This window comes from Pristiophorus japonicus, chromosome 20 (assembly GCF_044704955.1).
Source record: "Pristiophorus japonicus isolate sPriJap1 chromosome 20, sPriJap1.hap1, whole genome shotgun sequence".
In the NCBI taxonomy this organism is placed as follows: Eukaryota; Metazoa; Chordata; class Chondrichthyes; family Pristiophoridae; genus Pristiophorus; species Pristiophorus japonicus.
Genome location: NC_091996.1, coordinates 35,798,497 through 35,816,616, shown reverse-complemented (window position 1 = coordinate 35,816,616; position 18,120 = coordinate 35,798,497). Strand labels below are relative to the sequence as shown.

Here is an 18,120-nt window from a genome sequence, read left to right as displayed (position 1 = left end):
ACAACCATCTGCTGACTCCTCTTCCACGTGGTGAGTCACAGTCACAGTTCTTTTGCACATTCACTGGAGGTGGCCGTTTGCTGCAGCCTTTGCACACACAATCTCTGAACCGACACTGATGAGCCCTGTGATTACCTCCGCAACGCCAGCATGGTGCTACTCGACTTACGTTTGCACCCCTCGGCGGACTCTGAGTTAAAGGACTTGGGGGGGGGGGGGGGGTGGGGGCGCGCGCGCCTGTAAGCTCTGCCCTGGGCAGATTCACGTTCAACAGTTCTGCCTGTGAAAGGCGCCATTCTAGTTACAATACTTGCCGGGTTTGAGTCTTGAGAGTAAGTCATCACCTGCTGAGCTCATGAACGCCTGGCTGATGCTGATGGTCTTCTGTAGAGTGACGGTGGTTTCGGCAGACAGTAGCCTGTGAAGAAGGGCCTCATGACCGATGCCAATTACGAAGACGTCCCGTTTGAGTCCTGAGAGTAAGTCATCACCTGCTGAGCTCATGAACGCCTGGCTGATGCTGATGGTCTTCTGTAGAGTGACGGTGGTTTCGGCAGACAGCCTGTGAAGAAGGGCCTCATGACCGATGCCAATTACGAAGACGTCCCGCAACGCATCGGCGAGGGATGCGTCGAATTCACACGGTCCTGCCAGCCTCCTGAGATCGGCAGCGTACTTCACGATTTCCTGGCCTTCGGGGTGGCGGTGTGTATAAAATTGATGCCTGGCCATGAGGATGCTCTCCTTCAGTTTGAGATGATCTCGAATTAGTACTTTCAGCTCCTCGTATGACTTGGTCATTGTTTTCTCTGGTGCAAGCAAGTCCCTGACGAGGCCGTAGACCGCGGCCCACAATTGGTCAACAGGGTAGGTCTGTGTTTATCGGCCAGCGTGGCCGGATCATCACCTACCAGGTCGTTTGCTTCGAAATATTGGTCGAGCCGCTCCATAAAGGCTTCCCAATCTTCACCTGCGAGCTTTTCTAATGCACCATTAGTCAATTTTTGCGTGAAAGTTCATAATCTCGTCGCCAGTTGTTATGTCTTTAATACTCTTATGAATGACTCCACAAGGTCTAATATTGTATTTAAGCTGTTGTGACCGTAGTCCCATATATTGTAACTCCAAAGTGAGGCACAAGCATGGTGGGCAGCCGTTTATACTGGGCCCTGCACACCTATGCAGGTGACCCTCAGGTTTCCCACCGCAGTGCCCTCTGGTGGCACATCTTATATGACCTATGCAGTTAGTATACATGGTCTTACATACATGACAATGTTTTTCTCCCATTTCACATTCTTATTGTTGTTAATTCACCAAAGAATCTGTAAAATTGTCTGCAAGGTGTGAAAGTGGCAGAGGACTTCTTTTTAAAATTTCATCCTTAATGGTTAAACACCCTCAACTGCCTACAACAGTAACTGAGTTGCATTTAGGAACTTGTGACTGGTAGGAATGCAATATGCCATCCAACACTACTTACCATCATTTAAATTGTTTAAGTTTCATCATGCTAGGAAATACTTTTGGGCATTCAAGCCCAAATACTCCTTTGAAACTTAAATGTTTCAGGTTCAATGTGTAACCTAGATATTAATTAATGAGAATATTTTCAGACTTGGTGCTAAGGCCATGAATGTGACAACAATGTGTGGGGAAACTTGAGGGCGACTTCAGATTTTCAAAGGCTTTTCTAAAATTATCACTGGATGCCTGCCATATGTAATTTACCTTTTTGTAGAGGGATGGATAGGTATTAAGTAGGACGGTAACTTTTCTTGTGAGTAGGGTCATCGGCAACTGAGATGCTCCTGTGTAACCCCATAGAGGCTGGCTCAAAGTTCAAAATTGGTGGAGGTTTCAATGCAGGTTACCTTCATGACTTGTGAGCATAATGTACAGTTTTCTCTTTTTAACCTCAGACTGTGGTCTAACAGCGTCCTAATGGCATCCTCTATATTCTCAGATTTAATGGACCCTTTATTAAAAGCTTGTCATTCTGATATTACATTTTAAATTGTATTGCCAAGACTGATCAATCCCTTATTTTCAGACGATTCACTGAGTTGAACAGGTATTCCCGGGGCACAGCGACTATCACACCATAGTTGACACAGCAGGGGAGCAACATGAGGGTCACAGTGTTAAGGACAGGCTTGATGGATCAGCTGCTCTTTGCCTGCCCATCACTTTCGTATTTTTGTATGTTTAAAAAATTAAGTAAAAGTTGATTATAATGAATTAATTTTTGAAGGGGATTGTTGGGACTGATTCTTTGCTACTTACAAACTTAAAAAAATTCAATGTGTTCGTACAGGCATTTTACTCAGTTGGCTATGATTGAAACGTTGATTTCAAAAGGCATCCATAATTGTGTTAATTCTAAATCAGGAAATGATTCTTGCCTTGTGGATCTGGAGAAAGTCTTGATGAATGGAGTGACTTATTGGATAAATAGAATTAAGCAAATTATTTAAATGTTTTATTTTACTACCAGTGTCTAATGTATTCACACTGGACATTTTTTAAATATATTTTGTTTCTTCCAGAAATTTGTGTTTTTTGACTAAGTCTGCTCCTTTGGCTTTGCTGCTTTTGATTAACAGGGCGAAGAAAAGTTGGCAAACAATATTCGGTATGGGGAGGTATGAAGTATTGTACATTCAAAGAAAAATTAGGCAATATATCTATACCATGCATATAGTTGAAATAGCTAAGGACCTAGTTGCTAAACCTCTTGGTAGTGCTTTTGGAGACACTTAGCATATTCAATCACTGTAGAGAGCAATCAACAAAGCAAATAAAATGCAAAACTATATCCTGAAGTTAAGAGCACTAAGTGGAAGATGTCTCGTGGCACAGGGATGTGATCTGATTGGAGCACCATTTTCCAACACCAAATCTCATCGCGTGCACAGGTATGCGATGAAGCCCCAACAACTTTCACCTGCAGGATTTCTTTATGACTGTTGAATTAGTTCTAGCAACAAGCAAACAGAATTATAAAATTGTAGTTTTTCTCTACATTTTGTGTTAATCAAAGCAGTTCTCCCTTATTCCTGTGCAAGATTTAGACTGCTTAATAATCAATATGTAGTATATAGTATGGTTTCAGTTAACAGTACGGGTATGCACAGCTTCTGTTACTTTGAAACTGACGCTGTAATCTAACACACTGCAATAGAATAGTAGGATGCAGTCCTGTAGCTGTTCACTGCCCACAAGATGAGTTCCCAACCTTCACCTTCAAGAGACTCCATTTCTAGAGCTAAGGAAGGATAATGGGAAGTAATTCACCACCGGCAACACTCTTCCACTGGTCGCAAATGATATTGTTCACAGGGTGATTGAAAGAAGGAAAGCTTAGTTTAAGAATTTAGAAACTAATGGGCCAAGAATTGCGGTCAGAGGTTTCCTGCGGGTGGATGCCTCCGACCGAAATTTGTTTTACAAAAATACCTGGTGGTCCCGGTGGAACATAGACTTGTGCTCTGAGGTCTAGCTGCGGAGTCCAGCGTAGGGGCCCACGTGTTCCAGGAACGTATGGTCTGGCCCACATGATCCCAGGCTGTACAATCAATGTAAATGGCGCATTCCCATTCACAGTAATGATCAGCTCCGTTTGTATGGAGATCACCATTTTTATGAATGAGATACCCCTTAAAACACACACATTTTAAATAAATAAGAAAAGCACTTCACATATTTAAAATTAATCAAAATTGAATTTAATTAAATGTTTTGGACAAAAAAACATTTTTCTAAATGTTTTTAATATGTTTTAATAGGGGTAAAAATAAAGTTGCCTTAATGGACAGGGTTTTTAATATAAAAATTATTGATAAAATGTTATTTTTCTATCTTTTAAAACTCTTACACTGGTAAAAGCAGGCCTTATTCCTGCTTTTACCAGTGTAAGAGTTTGAAGGACATGCTTCTCCCGGAATGCATTGAAACTGTCAAGAAATTCTGACAGTTCGCAAGTGCTGGACTTTGACGCATGCACGTTGCGCGCCGAGAACCAGCACTTGCGGGGCTTCTACGGGTGCATGCGCACGTTGTACACGCCCTCAGAGAACGCGATTTTTGGCCTAATGATTTTTATTACAATTACTTAAAATACTTCCATTTGCAGAATCCAGATTATATTGTCAACGATTGGAAGTGTATGGAATGTGCGTTTGGAAAGTGTGTTGCCAACCAACTTTTAACCATTTCATTTAAGCAAAAGGTTAAAAAAAACTTTAATCGTGAGAGATTAAACCAAACCCTAATCCTACGTATATATGTATACACAACTAGGGTATCTTACACTATTAAGAATTATTTTCAAGAGCTGTTAGGACAGTGTGAAAAATATATATAACCTTGCGTCTAGCACAAAGCCATCACAGCAGACATTACACTTTAAGGATTCAAATCTTGTAAAGAAAAGCATTCCATTGGCCTGGATAAGATTTAGAAGCAGTTACAAATGCTCCCTGAAAAATCGCTACAGTAAACATCACAACCCAACTCTAGATCCGAGACTACCTGTGAACAATGCCATGGGATATTTTCTAGTAGATAACAACTTAACGCTTATCATAAGTGTCAGCCAGAATAAAGAGGCTTATTCTTCTAAAATAAATTCAGACTATTCTATTTTTTCCAGATAAAGGAACATTATCATCATTTCAAATTAGAGAATAATTTGTACTTTGTTGTGAAGAACTCCACGTGCAAGACTGCCCTCTCTTGCAAGAGTGTGTATTGGCGAGGTGCAGTAATGACTGTGACACGGGAAGCTAATACCACCATTAAGTTGGGTAGCAAAAAGCCCAAGTCTTACGGGCAAGTTATTTGCAGAGTAATCTTTTTAATAACTTGAATTTTGTTAAAATTAAAGGAATAATTTTAATTCATTTTTCATTAAAGAAATGACATGGAAAAAGAAAGTTGAATGGCTTCATAAATTTTCACCAGCTTCAATGAGAAGTGACCCAAGAAGAAAAACGTCTTCTCCTTTTGAAGTCGGGTTTCAGATAGATAACTACTAAATTTTAATTAAATGAAGGATCTGATAATGATAAAACATAGTGTGTTTCGGAGAGCTGCAGAAAATTGCACTGGCTAGTTTGGAATTATCATTGTTTCTTTTTGAGGTTGGATTTCATCACATTTCTAAAACAATAATATCCTAATTTTACAGATACTTTTTAAAGCTGTGTTTGGCCTGATTTTAAAACCAGGATTTCAATTGTAAAATGCTAATACATGTGCTTTTTTTAATCATTAGAACAAAGTTATGAAGTGTTTATTATCAAGCTGATCATTTAGTTGCTGGTACGCATTTATAAGTTGGCAGCTTCATAATTAAGAACATAAGAAATAGGAGCTGGAGTAGGCCATATGGCCCTTCGAGCCTGCTCCGCCATTCAATAAGATCATGGCTGATCATCTACCTCAACTCCACTTTTCCGCGCGATCTCCATATCCCTTGATTTCCTTAGATGCCAAAAATCAGCCTTCAGTATATTCAGAGACTCAGTATCCACAGCCCTCTGGGGCAGAGAATGCCAAAGATTCACAACCCTCGGGTGAGTGAAGAAATTCCTCCTCACCGCAGTCTTAAATGGCCTACCCCTTATCCTGAGACTGTGCCCCCTATGGAGACACTCCAGCCAGGGGAAGCAATCTCTCAACATCTACCCTGTCAATACCCCTCAGTATCTTTTGTGTTTCAATGAGATCACCTCTCATTCTTCTAAACTCCAGAGAATATAGGCCCATTTTACACAATCTCTTATCATAAGACAGCCGTCTCATCCCAGGAATCAATCTAGTGAACCTCCGTTGCACCGCCTCCAAGGCACGTAGATTCTTCCTTAGATAAGGAGACCCAAACTGTGCACAGTACTCCAGGTGTGGTCTCACCAAGGCCCTGTACAATTGTAGCAAGACTTCCTTGCTCTTATACTCCAACTCCCTTACAATAAAGGACAACATGCCATTTGCCTTCCTTATTGCTTGCTGTACCTGCATGCACGCTTTTTGTGTTTCTTGCACAAGGACACCCAAACCTCTCTGAACACAAACATTTAAAAGTGCCTCACCTTTTTAAAAATAAATTCTGTTTTTCTATTCTTCCTACCAAAGTGAATAACCTCACATTTCCCTACATTATACTCTTATCTGCCACCTCACTGCCCACTCACTCAGTCTATCTATATCCTTTTGCAAACACCTTGTGTTCTCCTCACAACTTACTGTCGCACCTAGCTTTGTATCATCAGCAAACTTGGATACATTACACTCAGTCCCTTCATCTAGGTCATTAATATAGATTGTAAATAGCTGAGGCCCCAGCATTGATCCTTGCAGCACCTCAATAGTTACAGCCTGCCAACCTGATAAAGGCCCGTTTATCTCTACTCTCTGTTTTCTGTCCATTAACCAATCCTCTATCCATGCTAATACATTACCCCCAATCCATGAGCCCTTATTTTGTGTAATAACCATTTATGTGGCACCTTATCGAATGCCTTTTGGAAATCCACATATACTACATCCACTGGTTCCCCTTTATCTACCCTGCTAGTTATATCCTCAAATTAGTCCAATAAATTTCCCTTTCATAAAACCACGTTGACTCTGCCTAATGTTATGGTTTTCTAAGTGCCCTGATACCACTTCCTTAACAATGGATGACTGATGCCAGGCTAACTGGCCTGTATTTCCCTGTTTTCTCTCTCCCTTCTTTTTCTTGAATAGCAGTGTTAAATTTGCTACCTTCCAATCCGCTTGGACCGTTCAAGAGTCTATGGAATTTTGAAAGATCAAAACCAATGCATCCACAATCTCTGCAGCCACCTCATAATTGTAAGAATAAAACTGGCATTTGTCAATATGATGGTATGGGCAGTTCGTTCACAATTTGGAATTTTACTTCACGATGAGCTTGACACTAATGCATTTTAAATTTCCAAAATGTACTCAGCCCTCAAAAAAAAAGTGTGGCAAGTGTTCTGAGTAAATCCAGCATGCAACTTTTTAATTTTAGTCCCAGCACTGCTTTGTTGCTTCTGCTTGATGCAGTACATTCTGGGAATTATGACATTGCGGCCAACTGTGATCTGTAGTATACTTTAAAATTTCCATCATACTTTGGTTTGAAAAATATGTTAAAATATTTACTTGGAGTTGCATGAAAAATTCCTTTCTTGGACAACTCAAGCTAACAAGTGCTGTAGTGCTCCAAGCTACCCTGTATAGCAAGCGGCTGAGTTTCTGTCCTCTATTTTATGTGCTATTTTGACATAACTCATTTGCATTAGTGCACTAACTGAATAAATTGCAATGAAGCATTTCCTGGACTTTTGTACCTATGAAACACATTAGCAGAGCTTTATTCAGTCTCTACTCTCAAGGACTACAGTTAACAATCCATGCAATGTTGAGTATCCACATAAATTTCTAGCTGATCATTTCTTCAAAATGGCAGATTTGCTTGTAGAGGCTGGATGAACAATTGGAATATTGGAATGAGAGAATATTAGAATTGGTTCATTTTCTATTTTGAGTCAGTGGTCGCACTCTTACCTCCATGTCAGAAGGCCGTGAGTTCAAGCCCCATTCCAGAAAATTGAGCACCTCATGTTGTCTGACACTTCAGTGGAGTACAGAGGGAGTGCTGCACTATTGGAGGTATCGTCTTTTGAGACGTCCAACCAAGGCCTCGTCTAACCTCTGGTGATGTAACACATTCCATGACACTTGGAAGAAGAGCAGTAGAGTTCTCCTCATATCCTGACCAAAATTTAGCCCTCAATCAACTTCACTAAAATAAATCATATGGTTATCTATCTTATTGCCATTTATGGGATCTTGCTGTGGACAAATTGGCTGCAGCATTGACCGTTCATGCTTTGGGATGTCCTGAGTAAAGGTACAATATAAATGCACATTTCCTTTCTTTCCCACATTCACTCTTTTATGAAGACCTAGGTGCAATCCTTTAGGCACATTCTTAGTCCTCCCAGTCTCAGAAGGGGTTGGCACACACAAAGAAATGTTGAGAGTATAGAAAGAAGGTGCATTTATATTGCGCCTTTCATGGGCTCAGGACGTTCCAAAATACTTCACATCCAATTACATATCTTTGAAGTGTAGTCACTATTGTAACATAGGAAACGCAACAACCAATTTGCGCATAGCAAGGTCTCACAAATGGCAATGAGGTAATGACCAGATCATCTGCTTTAGTGGTTGGTTGAAGTATAATTATTGGCCAGGAAACCAGGGGGTGAACTCCCCTGCTCTTCTTTGAAATAGTGCCATGGGATCTTTTATGTCCACCTGAGAGGACAGACGAGGCCTCGGTTTAACGTCTCATCCAAAAAAATGGCGTCGCCGACAGCAGCACTCCCTCGGTATTGCACTGGAGTGTCGGCCTAGATTTTGTGCTCAAGTCTCTGGAGTGGGATATAATCCATCAAAAAATAACTCTAATCACAACTTGGCAGGTATGAGGGAAAGTATATGGAGATGATTCTAAAAAATCATTATTGGCAACTATTGCTACAATCCACATAGCAGACATACAGCATCAATATTTGTAAATTAAGTGTGCTGTTTCCCTTAAAATGAAGGTGAAGAACAACCTAACCAGGTGCAAGAAGCTGATGACTTTCCAACCAGACCAAATTACAGGAGTTTTAAAGAGAATGAGAACAATTAAGTCATTACCGTAGTTATATATTCTTCTCACTAAAATATAAAATTAGTCAGAAAGGCAAATATAGACATTAATATATATTTTTGCCCTAACAGAAATTGAACAGTGCAAAGGATTGTTGCAGTGACTCTGCCAGATTCTGACACATTTTAAGAAGTACTGGATAAAGGCCAACACAATGAGTTCCCTTGATGCAGCAATAAAGACTGAAAATAGAGATGATGAGAGTGAAGTGCATGCTGAGTTGCAGCAAGATGAATCCAAAGATCACAAGAGCAACAATAACGTTAATGACAACGCACGTGAGGTAGCGGAGATCTGTGTTGTGATTGGTGAGGATGGGGCTCAACGGTGTCTTGAACAGGATCAACCCAATAATCAATCCAGTGGTAAATATTAACATTCAAGTCTATCTATATATCTACCTTAAAAAATCTTGTGTTTTGTGCTCACTTCCTGTACATGGACATAGACCAGTCGGGCTGAATGGCTTTTTTTTGTGTGTTGTAGATTCTATGTAATTCTACATGAACCTATTTCCTGTTTTACGTATTTATCATGGAATACCCATATGTCAACAGTCACAATGGAAAACCCAATGTAAATAGTTGATGATAGGAAAACCATAATAAATATTTTGCAGTCAGTAGTTTAATTAACCAATCATTTAAAATCTCATATCACAATGATTAAACTTAACCATTATTTTTCTGTCTTCTAATACCTTCATTCAAGTTTTTACTTGGAGGCTTCAGCCTCTTCCCAAAAACTTGGGCTTTGATGTGGTATTTTTGCCCAAAGTGTTGGCTCTGTTAGCAGAAGACAGGTCCTGCAGTCTGATCATGTATAATGTGCCGAATTTTCAGGATGCATCATTAGTATTACATAATAAGAACATAAGAATTAGGAACAGGAGTAGGCCATCTAGCCCCTCGAGCCTGCTCCGCCATTCAACAAGATCATGGCTGATCTGGCCGTGGACTCAGCTCCATTTACCCGCCCGCTCCCCGTAACCCTTAATTCCCTTATTGGTTAAAAATCTATCTATCTGTGATTTGAATACATTCAATGAGCTAGCCTCAACTGCTTCCTTGGGCAGAGAATTCCATAGGTTCACACCCTCTGGGAGAAGAAATTCCTTCTCAACTCGGTTTTAAATTAGCTCCCCTGTATTTTGAGGCTGTGCCCCCTAGTTCTAGTCTCCCCGACCAGTGGAAACAACCTCTCTGCCTCTATCTTGTCTATCCCTTTCATTATTTTAAATGTTTCTAGAAGATCACCCCTCATCCTTCTGAACTCCAACGAGTAAAGACCCAGTCTACTCAATCTATCATCATAAGGTAACCCCCTCATCTCCGGAATCAGCATAGTGAATCGTCTCGGTACCCCCTCCAAAGCTAGTATATCCTTCCTTAAGCAAGGTGACCAAAACTGCACGCAGTACTCCAGATGCGGCCTCACCAATACCCTTTTCAGTTGCAGCAGGACCTCCCTGCTTTTGTACTCCATCCCTCTCGCAATGAAGGCCAACATTCCATTTGCCTTCCTGATTATCTGCTGCACCTGCAAACTAACTTTTTGGGATTCATGCACAAGGTCCCTCTGCACCGCAGCATGTTGTAATTTCTCCCCATTCAAATAATATTCCCTTTTACTGTTTTTTTTTCCCCAAGGTGGATGACCTCACATTTTCCGACATTGTATTCCATCTGCCAAACCTTAGCCCATTCGCTTAACCTATCTAAATCTCTCTGCAGCCTCTCTGTGTCCTCTACACAACCCGCTTTCCCACTAATCTTTGTCATATGCAAATTTTGTTACAATACACTCTGTCCCCTCTTCCAGGTCATCTATGTATATTGTAAACAGTTGTGGTCCCAGCAACGATCCCTGTGGCACACCACTAACCACCAATTTCCAACCCGAAAAGGACCCATTTATCCCGACTCTCTGCTTTCTGTTAGCTGGCCAATTCTCTATCCATGCTAATACATTTCCTCTGACTCCGCGTACCTTTATCTTCTGCAGTAACTTTTTGTGTGGCACCTTATCAAATGCCTTTTGGAAATCTAAATACACCACATCCGACAGTACACCTCTATCCACCATGCTCGTTATATCCTCAAAGAATTCCAGTAAATTAGTTAAACATGATTTCCCCTTCATGAATCCATGTTGCGTCTGCTTGATTGTACTATTCCTATCTAGATGTCCCGCTATTTCTTCCTTATTGATAGCTTCAAGTATTTTCCCCACTACAGATGTTAAACTAACCGGCCTATAGTTACCTGCCTTTTGTCTGCCCCCTTTTTTAAACAGAGGCGTTACATTAGCTGCTTTCCAATCCGCTGGTACCTCCCCAGAGTCCAGAGAATTTTGGTAGATTATAACGAATGCATCTGCTATAACTTCCGCCATCTCTTTTAATACCCTGGGATGCATTTCATCAGGACCAGGGGACTTATCTACCTTGAGTCCCATTAGCCTGTCCAGCACTACCCCCCTAGTGACAGTGATTATCTTGAGGTCCTCCCTTCCCACATTCCCGTGACCAGCAATTTTTGGCATGGTTTTTGTGTCTTCCACTGTGAAGACCGAAGCAAAATAATTGTTTAAGGTCTCAGCCATTTCCACATTTCCCATTATTAAATCCACCTTCTCATCTTCTAAGGGACCAACATTTACTTGAGTCACTCTTTTCCGTTTTATATATCTGTAAAAGCTTTTACTATTCCGTAATCTATCTTTCCTTTCTTTATTGCTTTCTTAGTCATTCTTTGCTGTCGTGTAAAATTTTCCCAATCCTCTAGTTTCCCACTGACCTTGGCCACCTTATACACATTGGTTTTTAATTTGATACTCTCCTTTATTTCTTGGTTATCCACGGCTGGTTGTCCCTTCTCTTACCGCCCTTCTTTTTCACTGGAATATATTTTTGTTGAGCACTATGAAAGAGCTCCTTAAAAGTCCTCCACTGTTCCTCAATTGTGCCACCGTTTAGTCTGTGTTTCCAGTTTACTTCAGCCAACTCTGCCCTCATCCCACTGTAGTCCCCTTTGTTTAAGCACAGTATGCTCGTTTGAGACACTACTTCCTCACCCTCAATCTGTATTACAAATTCAACCATACTGTGATCACTCATTCCGAGAGGATCTTTTACTTGGAGATCGTTTACTATTCCTGTCTCATTACACAGGACCAGATCTAAGATAGCTTGCTCTCTTGTAGGTTCTGTAACATACTGTTCTAAGAAACAATCCCGTATGCATTCTATGAATTCCTCCTCAAGGCTACCCCGTGCGATTTGATTTGACCAATCGATATGTAGGTTAAAATCCTCCATGATTACTGCCGTTCCTTTTTCACATGCCTCCATTATTCCCATGATTATTGTCCGCCCCACCATGAAGTTATTATTTGGGGGCCTATAAACTACGCCCACCAGTGACTTTTTCCCCTTACTATCTCTAATCTCCACCCACAATGATTCAACATTTTGTTCATTAGATTTAAGCTGGACAAATGATAAACACTTCTCTCAAAGTCTTGTACGAAGTCTATTCAATTGTTTTACAAAACTAGTTGAAGAAAATTTAGAGTGCAGATTTCAAAAGCTTCTTACAGGGCACTGGATACAGCAAAGGCTATGGGCCCTGACAACATCCCGACTGTTGTGCTGAAGACTTGTGCTCCAGAAGTAGCCGCGCCTCTGGCCAAGCTGTTCCAGTACAGCTACAACACTGGCATCTATCCGACAATGTGGAAAACTGCCCAGGTATGTCCTGTCCACAAAAAGCAGGATAAATCCAATCCAGCCAATTACCACTTCATCAGTCTACTCTCAATCATTGGCCAAGTGATGGAAGGTATCATTAACAGTGCTATCAAGTGGCACTTACTCACCAATAACCTGCTCAAAGATGCCCAGTTTGGGTTCCACCAAGACCACTCGGCTCTAGACCTCAGTACAGTCTTAGTCCAAAAGAGCTGAATTCCAGAGGTGAGAGTGACATCGAGGCAGCATTTGACAGAATGTGGCCTTGAGGAGCCCCAGTAAAATTGACGTCAATGGGAATCAGTGGGAAAACTCTCCACTGGCTGGAGACATACCGAGCAGAAAGGAAAAATGGTTGTGATGGTTGGACATCAATCATCACAGCCCCAGGACATCGCTGCAGGAGTTCCTCAGGGCTGTGTCCTAGGTCCAACCATCTTTAGCTGCTTCATCGATGACCTTCCCTCCATATTAAGGTCAGAGGTGGTACCGTTCGCTGATGACTGCACAGTGTTCAGTTCCATTCGCAACTCCTCAGTTAATGGAGCAGTCCATGCCTGCATGCAGTAAGACTTGAACGACATTCAGGCTTGGGCTGATAAGTGGCAAATAACATTCGTGCCACACAGTGCCAGACAATGACTATCTCCAACAAGCGAGAATGTAACCACCTTCCCTTGACATTCAACGGCATTACCATCGCTGAATACCCCACCATCAACATCCTGGGGGGGGTCACCATTGACCAGAAACATAAATACTGTGGCTATAAGAGCAGCTCAGAGGCTGGGTATTCTGCGGCAAGTGTCTCTCCTCCTGACTCCCTAAAGTCTTTCCACCATCTACAAGGCACAAGTCAGGGGTGTGATGGAATACTTACTCTCCACTTGCCTGGATGAGTGCATTTCCAACAACACTCAAGAAGCTCGACACCATCCAGGGCAAAGCAGCCCACTTGATTGGCATCCCATCCACCACCTTCAGCACTCACTCCCTCCACCACCGGCGCACCGTGGCTTCAGTGTGTACCATCTCCAAGATGCACTGCAGCAACTCACCAAGGCTCCTTTAGCAGCACCTCCCAAACCCACGACCTCTACCGCCTAGAGGGACAAGGGCAGTAGGCGCACGGGAACACCATTACCTCCACGTTCCCCTCCAAGTCACACACCATCCTGACTTGGAAGTATATCGCCGTTCCTTCGTCATCTCTGGGTCACAATCCTGGAACTCCCTCCCTAACAGCACTGTTGGAGTACCTTCACCACACGGACTGCAGCGGTTCAAGAAGGTGGCTCACCACCATGTTCTCACGGGCAATTAGGGATGGGTAATAAATGCTGGCATCACCAGCGATGCCCACATCCCATAAACGAATAAAAAAAAAAACACCTACATCTGAATTATATTCTGTAAGGTTCAAAAAGTATATTAAGGTAAAGTAGACTGTTTTCATTCAGTTGAATTCTGAAACCAAGCAGAGAACACACAACTATCAGCTGATTATCACTGGTCTTTTGTTGATAGAAAATATAAACATTTTCATTATTGACACCTGCTTGACAGAAGAAGCATAGATAGAGACGTAGTGTTTTTCTTAATCCTAAGATTTTTTTAAATTAAAAAAAAAAAATTGCTTGTGTTGAATATAAAAAATGGAATTTAAGTAACGTCACTATAAATCGATGACCCTGATGTGAAAGTATAAATACCCCTCTTATTCACCATGAGCAACACCATGTAACCAAAAATATTGATTAGTGCTGGTTTCATTATGTACAGTATGGTTACCGTTGACCGCTATATAATATCTGTATTAGCTTATGTACAAGTCTGTTGGACAGGAGAGGTCCTACACAATCTGTAAGCTTTTCCTTCCGAATAATGTCCTCCTCAAGATGCTTAATCTACTGGTTGAACACTGGTAAATTTCACCCAATGAGAAAAGTTGAACTTGATCAATTGAGGCTTAAATATGATCTTGCACATTGAAAATTGTGTTTTTACACTACATGGACTATACAAAGCTATCAACAAGCTTGATTTGACTTGGAGTGGTTATGGTGATTAGGAACTTTCCAAAATTGTGTTAGCTGGAATGAGATCCCACTAATTTTTAATCTCTATTTTGCTTCCCCCAGTGTACATTCTGCCTGACCTGATCTTGGCCATATTTGCAGGTTTAGGTCCTTGGTTTAGGCCCAACACAGCCCAGGTGCAGATCTGTCCCTTGACCTGAAAGGCTTGTAGTGGCAGTAATGACTGCCTATTTTGGGGCCTTTGACTACTGTCCAGAAGTAACGGACTAGAAGGTCCTGAGCCCCAGAGATTGATGGAGTAGCAGGGGTGGGGGGTGGGTAAAAGAGTAACTTGCCTTTTGGATCTCACATGGCCGTTCCTTTGATCTGTTGGGGGCTGGGTACAAGGCGTAATGTCAACTTCTGGGCGCTCCAGCATTTAATTGCCCACCCTGACATATCTGGAGGAAAATGAAGTGGATTGCACTGATGGATCTGCCGTTCCTGCACGAGGAATATATTGTGCACCAGTTTTTTTTTACCTCTGCTGCACTCCAGATTCATGCCTTTATTTAACCATTGCCTCCATAATCTGGAACGTAACCATGTATTTGCTTAAAAGTCTGCAGTTGTAACTTTTGGTGACATTTGATTCTGCCTGCAAACAAATTGATTTTTAAGTCTCATCTATTTATTTCCTTAGCTTATTATTGTAATCTCTGGTTCACTAATTTTGCATGGGAACTTCTTACTTTCTACCGCATCAATTTTCTGCATATTTTTTAACACTTTGATTGTATGCCCTTTGGTAGTCTTTAGTAATGACAACAAATAGAATTATCTGAGACTCATAACTCAGTGCTTTTAAGTACAAATTTTACGATGCAGTCTACTTTCAGACAGCCGGATTGATAGTTGATTAATGTGCCTTCCAGTGAAGGTTAAAGGAATTTGTGACATTCTGGTATTCATTGTGGATGCAACTAGTTGCTTTTAGGCCTTTTCTAATGGCATTCTTGGCAGATACTGGGAAAAGCAAAAAAGAGATATATTGAAACAAACCTCTTGTTCAGCTCCATTCACAAATGAATGAAATTATACTTGGCATGAATCCTGTTGAATTATCTTCCATCAGTGCAATCCACCTTCGAGAAAGGCGAGATAACTAATGGCTTTATCTGCAAACATTATTTTGTGAAATTGAAGTCTTCAAATAGTGCCACCAGTGGAAAAGAGCCATCATCAGTTCCTTACACATGTAGAACGTCAAAAATCTGGACTTCTAAAAACCAGAATATTCCGAAAACCAGACATGGTGCAAATCGCAGGACTCGGCGTCCGTAATCCGGAAATATGTTCCAAAAACCGGACCTTTTAAACGGTGCATGAAGCACTCGCGAAAACAGAAGGAGAAGTCATGGTACAGATTAAAAATCTGGTTAAGGGCAAGACAACCCGTGGGATTTTATTAAGATTGGGAGACTTACCCACGGTAGGAAGAGGGTATCAAATGAAGAATATCAGAGCTATAAAACTTCAAATTTTAGAGTATTGAAGCAAGGAGGAGTCCAAGGTACACATTCCAAGCACCTTCACAGCAAACTCGGGCGCGGAGTTTGAGGCAGGCGATTCGTGGAGGCGTTACGGCGATTTTCCAGGATCAAGCGGGTGTAGATGAGCCACGGCTTCCTCTCTGGGAACCTCTCCGCACTCCCCATCCGAGTCGTTCCCACTTTCGCTGCCACTGCCATAAGAAGCCAGAGCGGATCCTGCTTGGTAAATAACGCGTCCTTGCAGATCGCCAAAACTTGGAACGTTCAGGTCAAAGTTGAACGACAAAGGACAGCAGCCTCATTGCGATGGCTTCGCTTTTAAATTCTGCATATTTCTGTCAGCTCAATCTTGTATTACCTTGGATTTCGGTGAAGCTTTTTCTTTTCTTAATTACTACAGAAAATCCGAAATCCGGAAATACCCGAAACTCGGCCCAGGGGTTTCCGGATTCGCGACGTCTGATTTCTATTCCGAAATCCGGAAAAGTGGAATGGCCTCGGTCCTGAGGTTTCCGGATTTCGGAGATTGTTCCTGTATTGGTAGGTGGAAGGGAGGAGAATCACCTGGTAGAAAATTTCAAGGGAAAATGTCTCGGATGACTTTACCTCATGAAGATAATTTAAATCCTACATGTACACTGAGATTAGGCAATGTCATCCTGAGCATCATTCTGCTGGTTCAGTTCGGAAAGGAGAGCTGTTTAAATCATCAGAATTCAATCAAGAATTGGTAATGAAAACTTGGAAATGGAATCTGTAAAGTATTACAAAATATTGTGCAGTATATGTGTTTGCATGGTTTTAAAGCTTGCAAAAACAGTAAGTAATCTAATTTCTAAAGCACTGTTGTATTTTGGTACACTAATGGTAGAAAAGCTCCAAGAAGCTATGCTAGAGATTTTTGAAAATCTGCAGAATGGAAATTTTGTCCACAATTTGGGGGGGAATGCCACAATAGGATTGTTTCGTATTGTATATAGTACTTTGTCAAACAACGTTCATTTAAACAATTGGTGGGGGGAGTGAGGTGGCCATCTGATAGTGGCTGTTCATATATAGATCATAAGGTACATCAGTCTTGGGGTGAAAGTTACTGTAATGTGTTCTTTGGAGGCAAAATGTGAGAACACAGACTCCTGTATCCAGTGTTCAATAGTTATTTTCATTGGGTTACCGAGAGGTAAACAGCTGTGCTGAAACTCTACCTCAAACTAGTGAACCATCATTCCATGGTGTATGTTGTGGTCACTAAGGTCATGTCAGTACATTCACATTTTGTGCTGAATACCATTTTGCTCATTGAGATCCTGCTTGCTGCCCACCTAGTGAGAGCTCAAACCTGTGCTATTTTTGCTAGTGACTTTTCCTTTTGCGGATAGGAGAGAGAAGATAGTAGGATCTCTTGGGGTTGAGGTGGCTCCAAGATGATGGGGCCGTAATTTGAGGCCCCTACAGGTGCGCATGCGCCCGCAAGGGTCGCGCAAGTTCAAGGTTTAGGCATGCACTAAAACTCGGAACTTGCGATCTGTCAAGAATCATTTTAACAGATCGTACAAATCCCTGGGATAAGGGCGTTCGTGGGCGGAGAGTTGGGTTATTTGCTGAAGTGCTGCTCTGCGAATGCCCGTGAAATTATTTACACCAGGTAAGAGCAGGCATATGGGCTGCTTTTACCAGCATAAGAGCTTTTTTAAAAAAACAGAAAAATAAAATGTTAGCAATAATTTATACATTTAAAAAAACCTGTGAAATAAGAAGTTTCTTTTTTGCCCCTTTAAAACATGTACATTTATTTTTCAAAAAATTTACATTTTATTTTAAATATTTAATTAAATGCCATTTTAATTGATTTTAAATATGTAATTTTTAAATATTTGTGTACATTTGGAGTATTCCCATTCATGCTTATGGGGTTTCTGTACTTCTGGAATCGCCATAAGCATGAATGGGATTCCCTTCTTTCATACGCTGGGCTGACCCACGTGATCCCAGGAGTGCGCGCGAACTGCCTGCACCCCCGAGATACGTGGGCCTCTATCGGCAGGTACCCGGAGAGGG

At 41.5% G+C, this 18,120-nt stretch overlaps 1 protein-coding gene across 3 annotated transcripts in view; it reads left to right on the top strand.

Moving 5' to 3' along the window:
• The window catches only part of LOC139232481 (zinc finger protein 618-like), a 121,115-nt gene that overhangs the window by 49,223 nt on the left and 53,772 nt on the right, over window positions 1-18,120 (top strand). For 2 of the 3 annotated variants that reach the window (XM_070862750.1, XM_070862749.1), the window contains exon 2: window positions 8,812-9,105. The exons of the other annotated variant lie outside the window; for it this stretch is intronic. In XM_070862750.1, coding sequence (XP_070718851.1) covers window positions 8,895-9,105 — 211 coding nt within the window. In that variant the 5' untranslated portion in view covers window positions 8,812-8,894. The remainder of the gene's footprint in view (window positions 1-8,811; window positions 9,106-18,120) is intronic. 3 annotated transcript variants of the gene reach the window in all.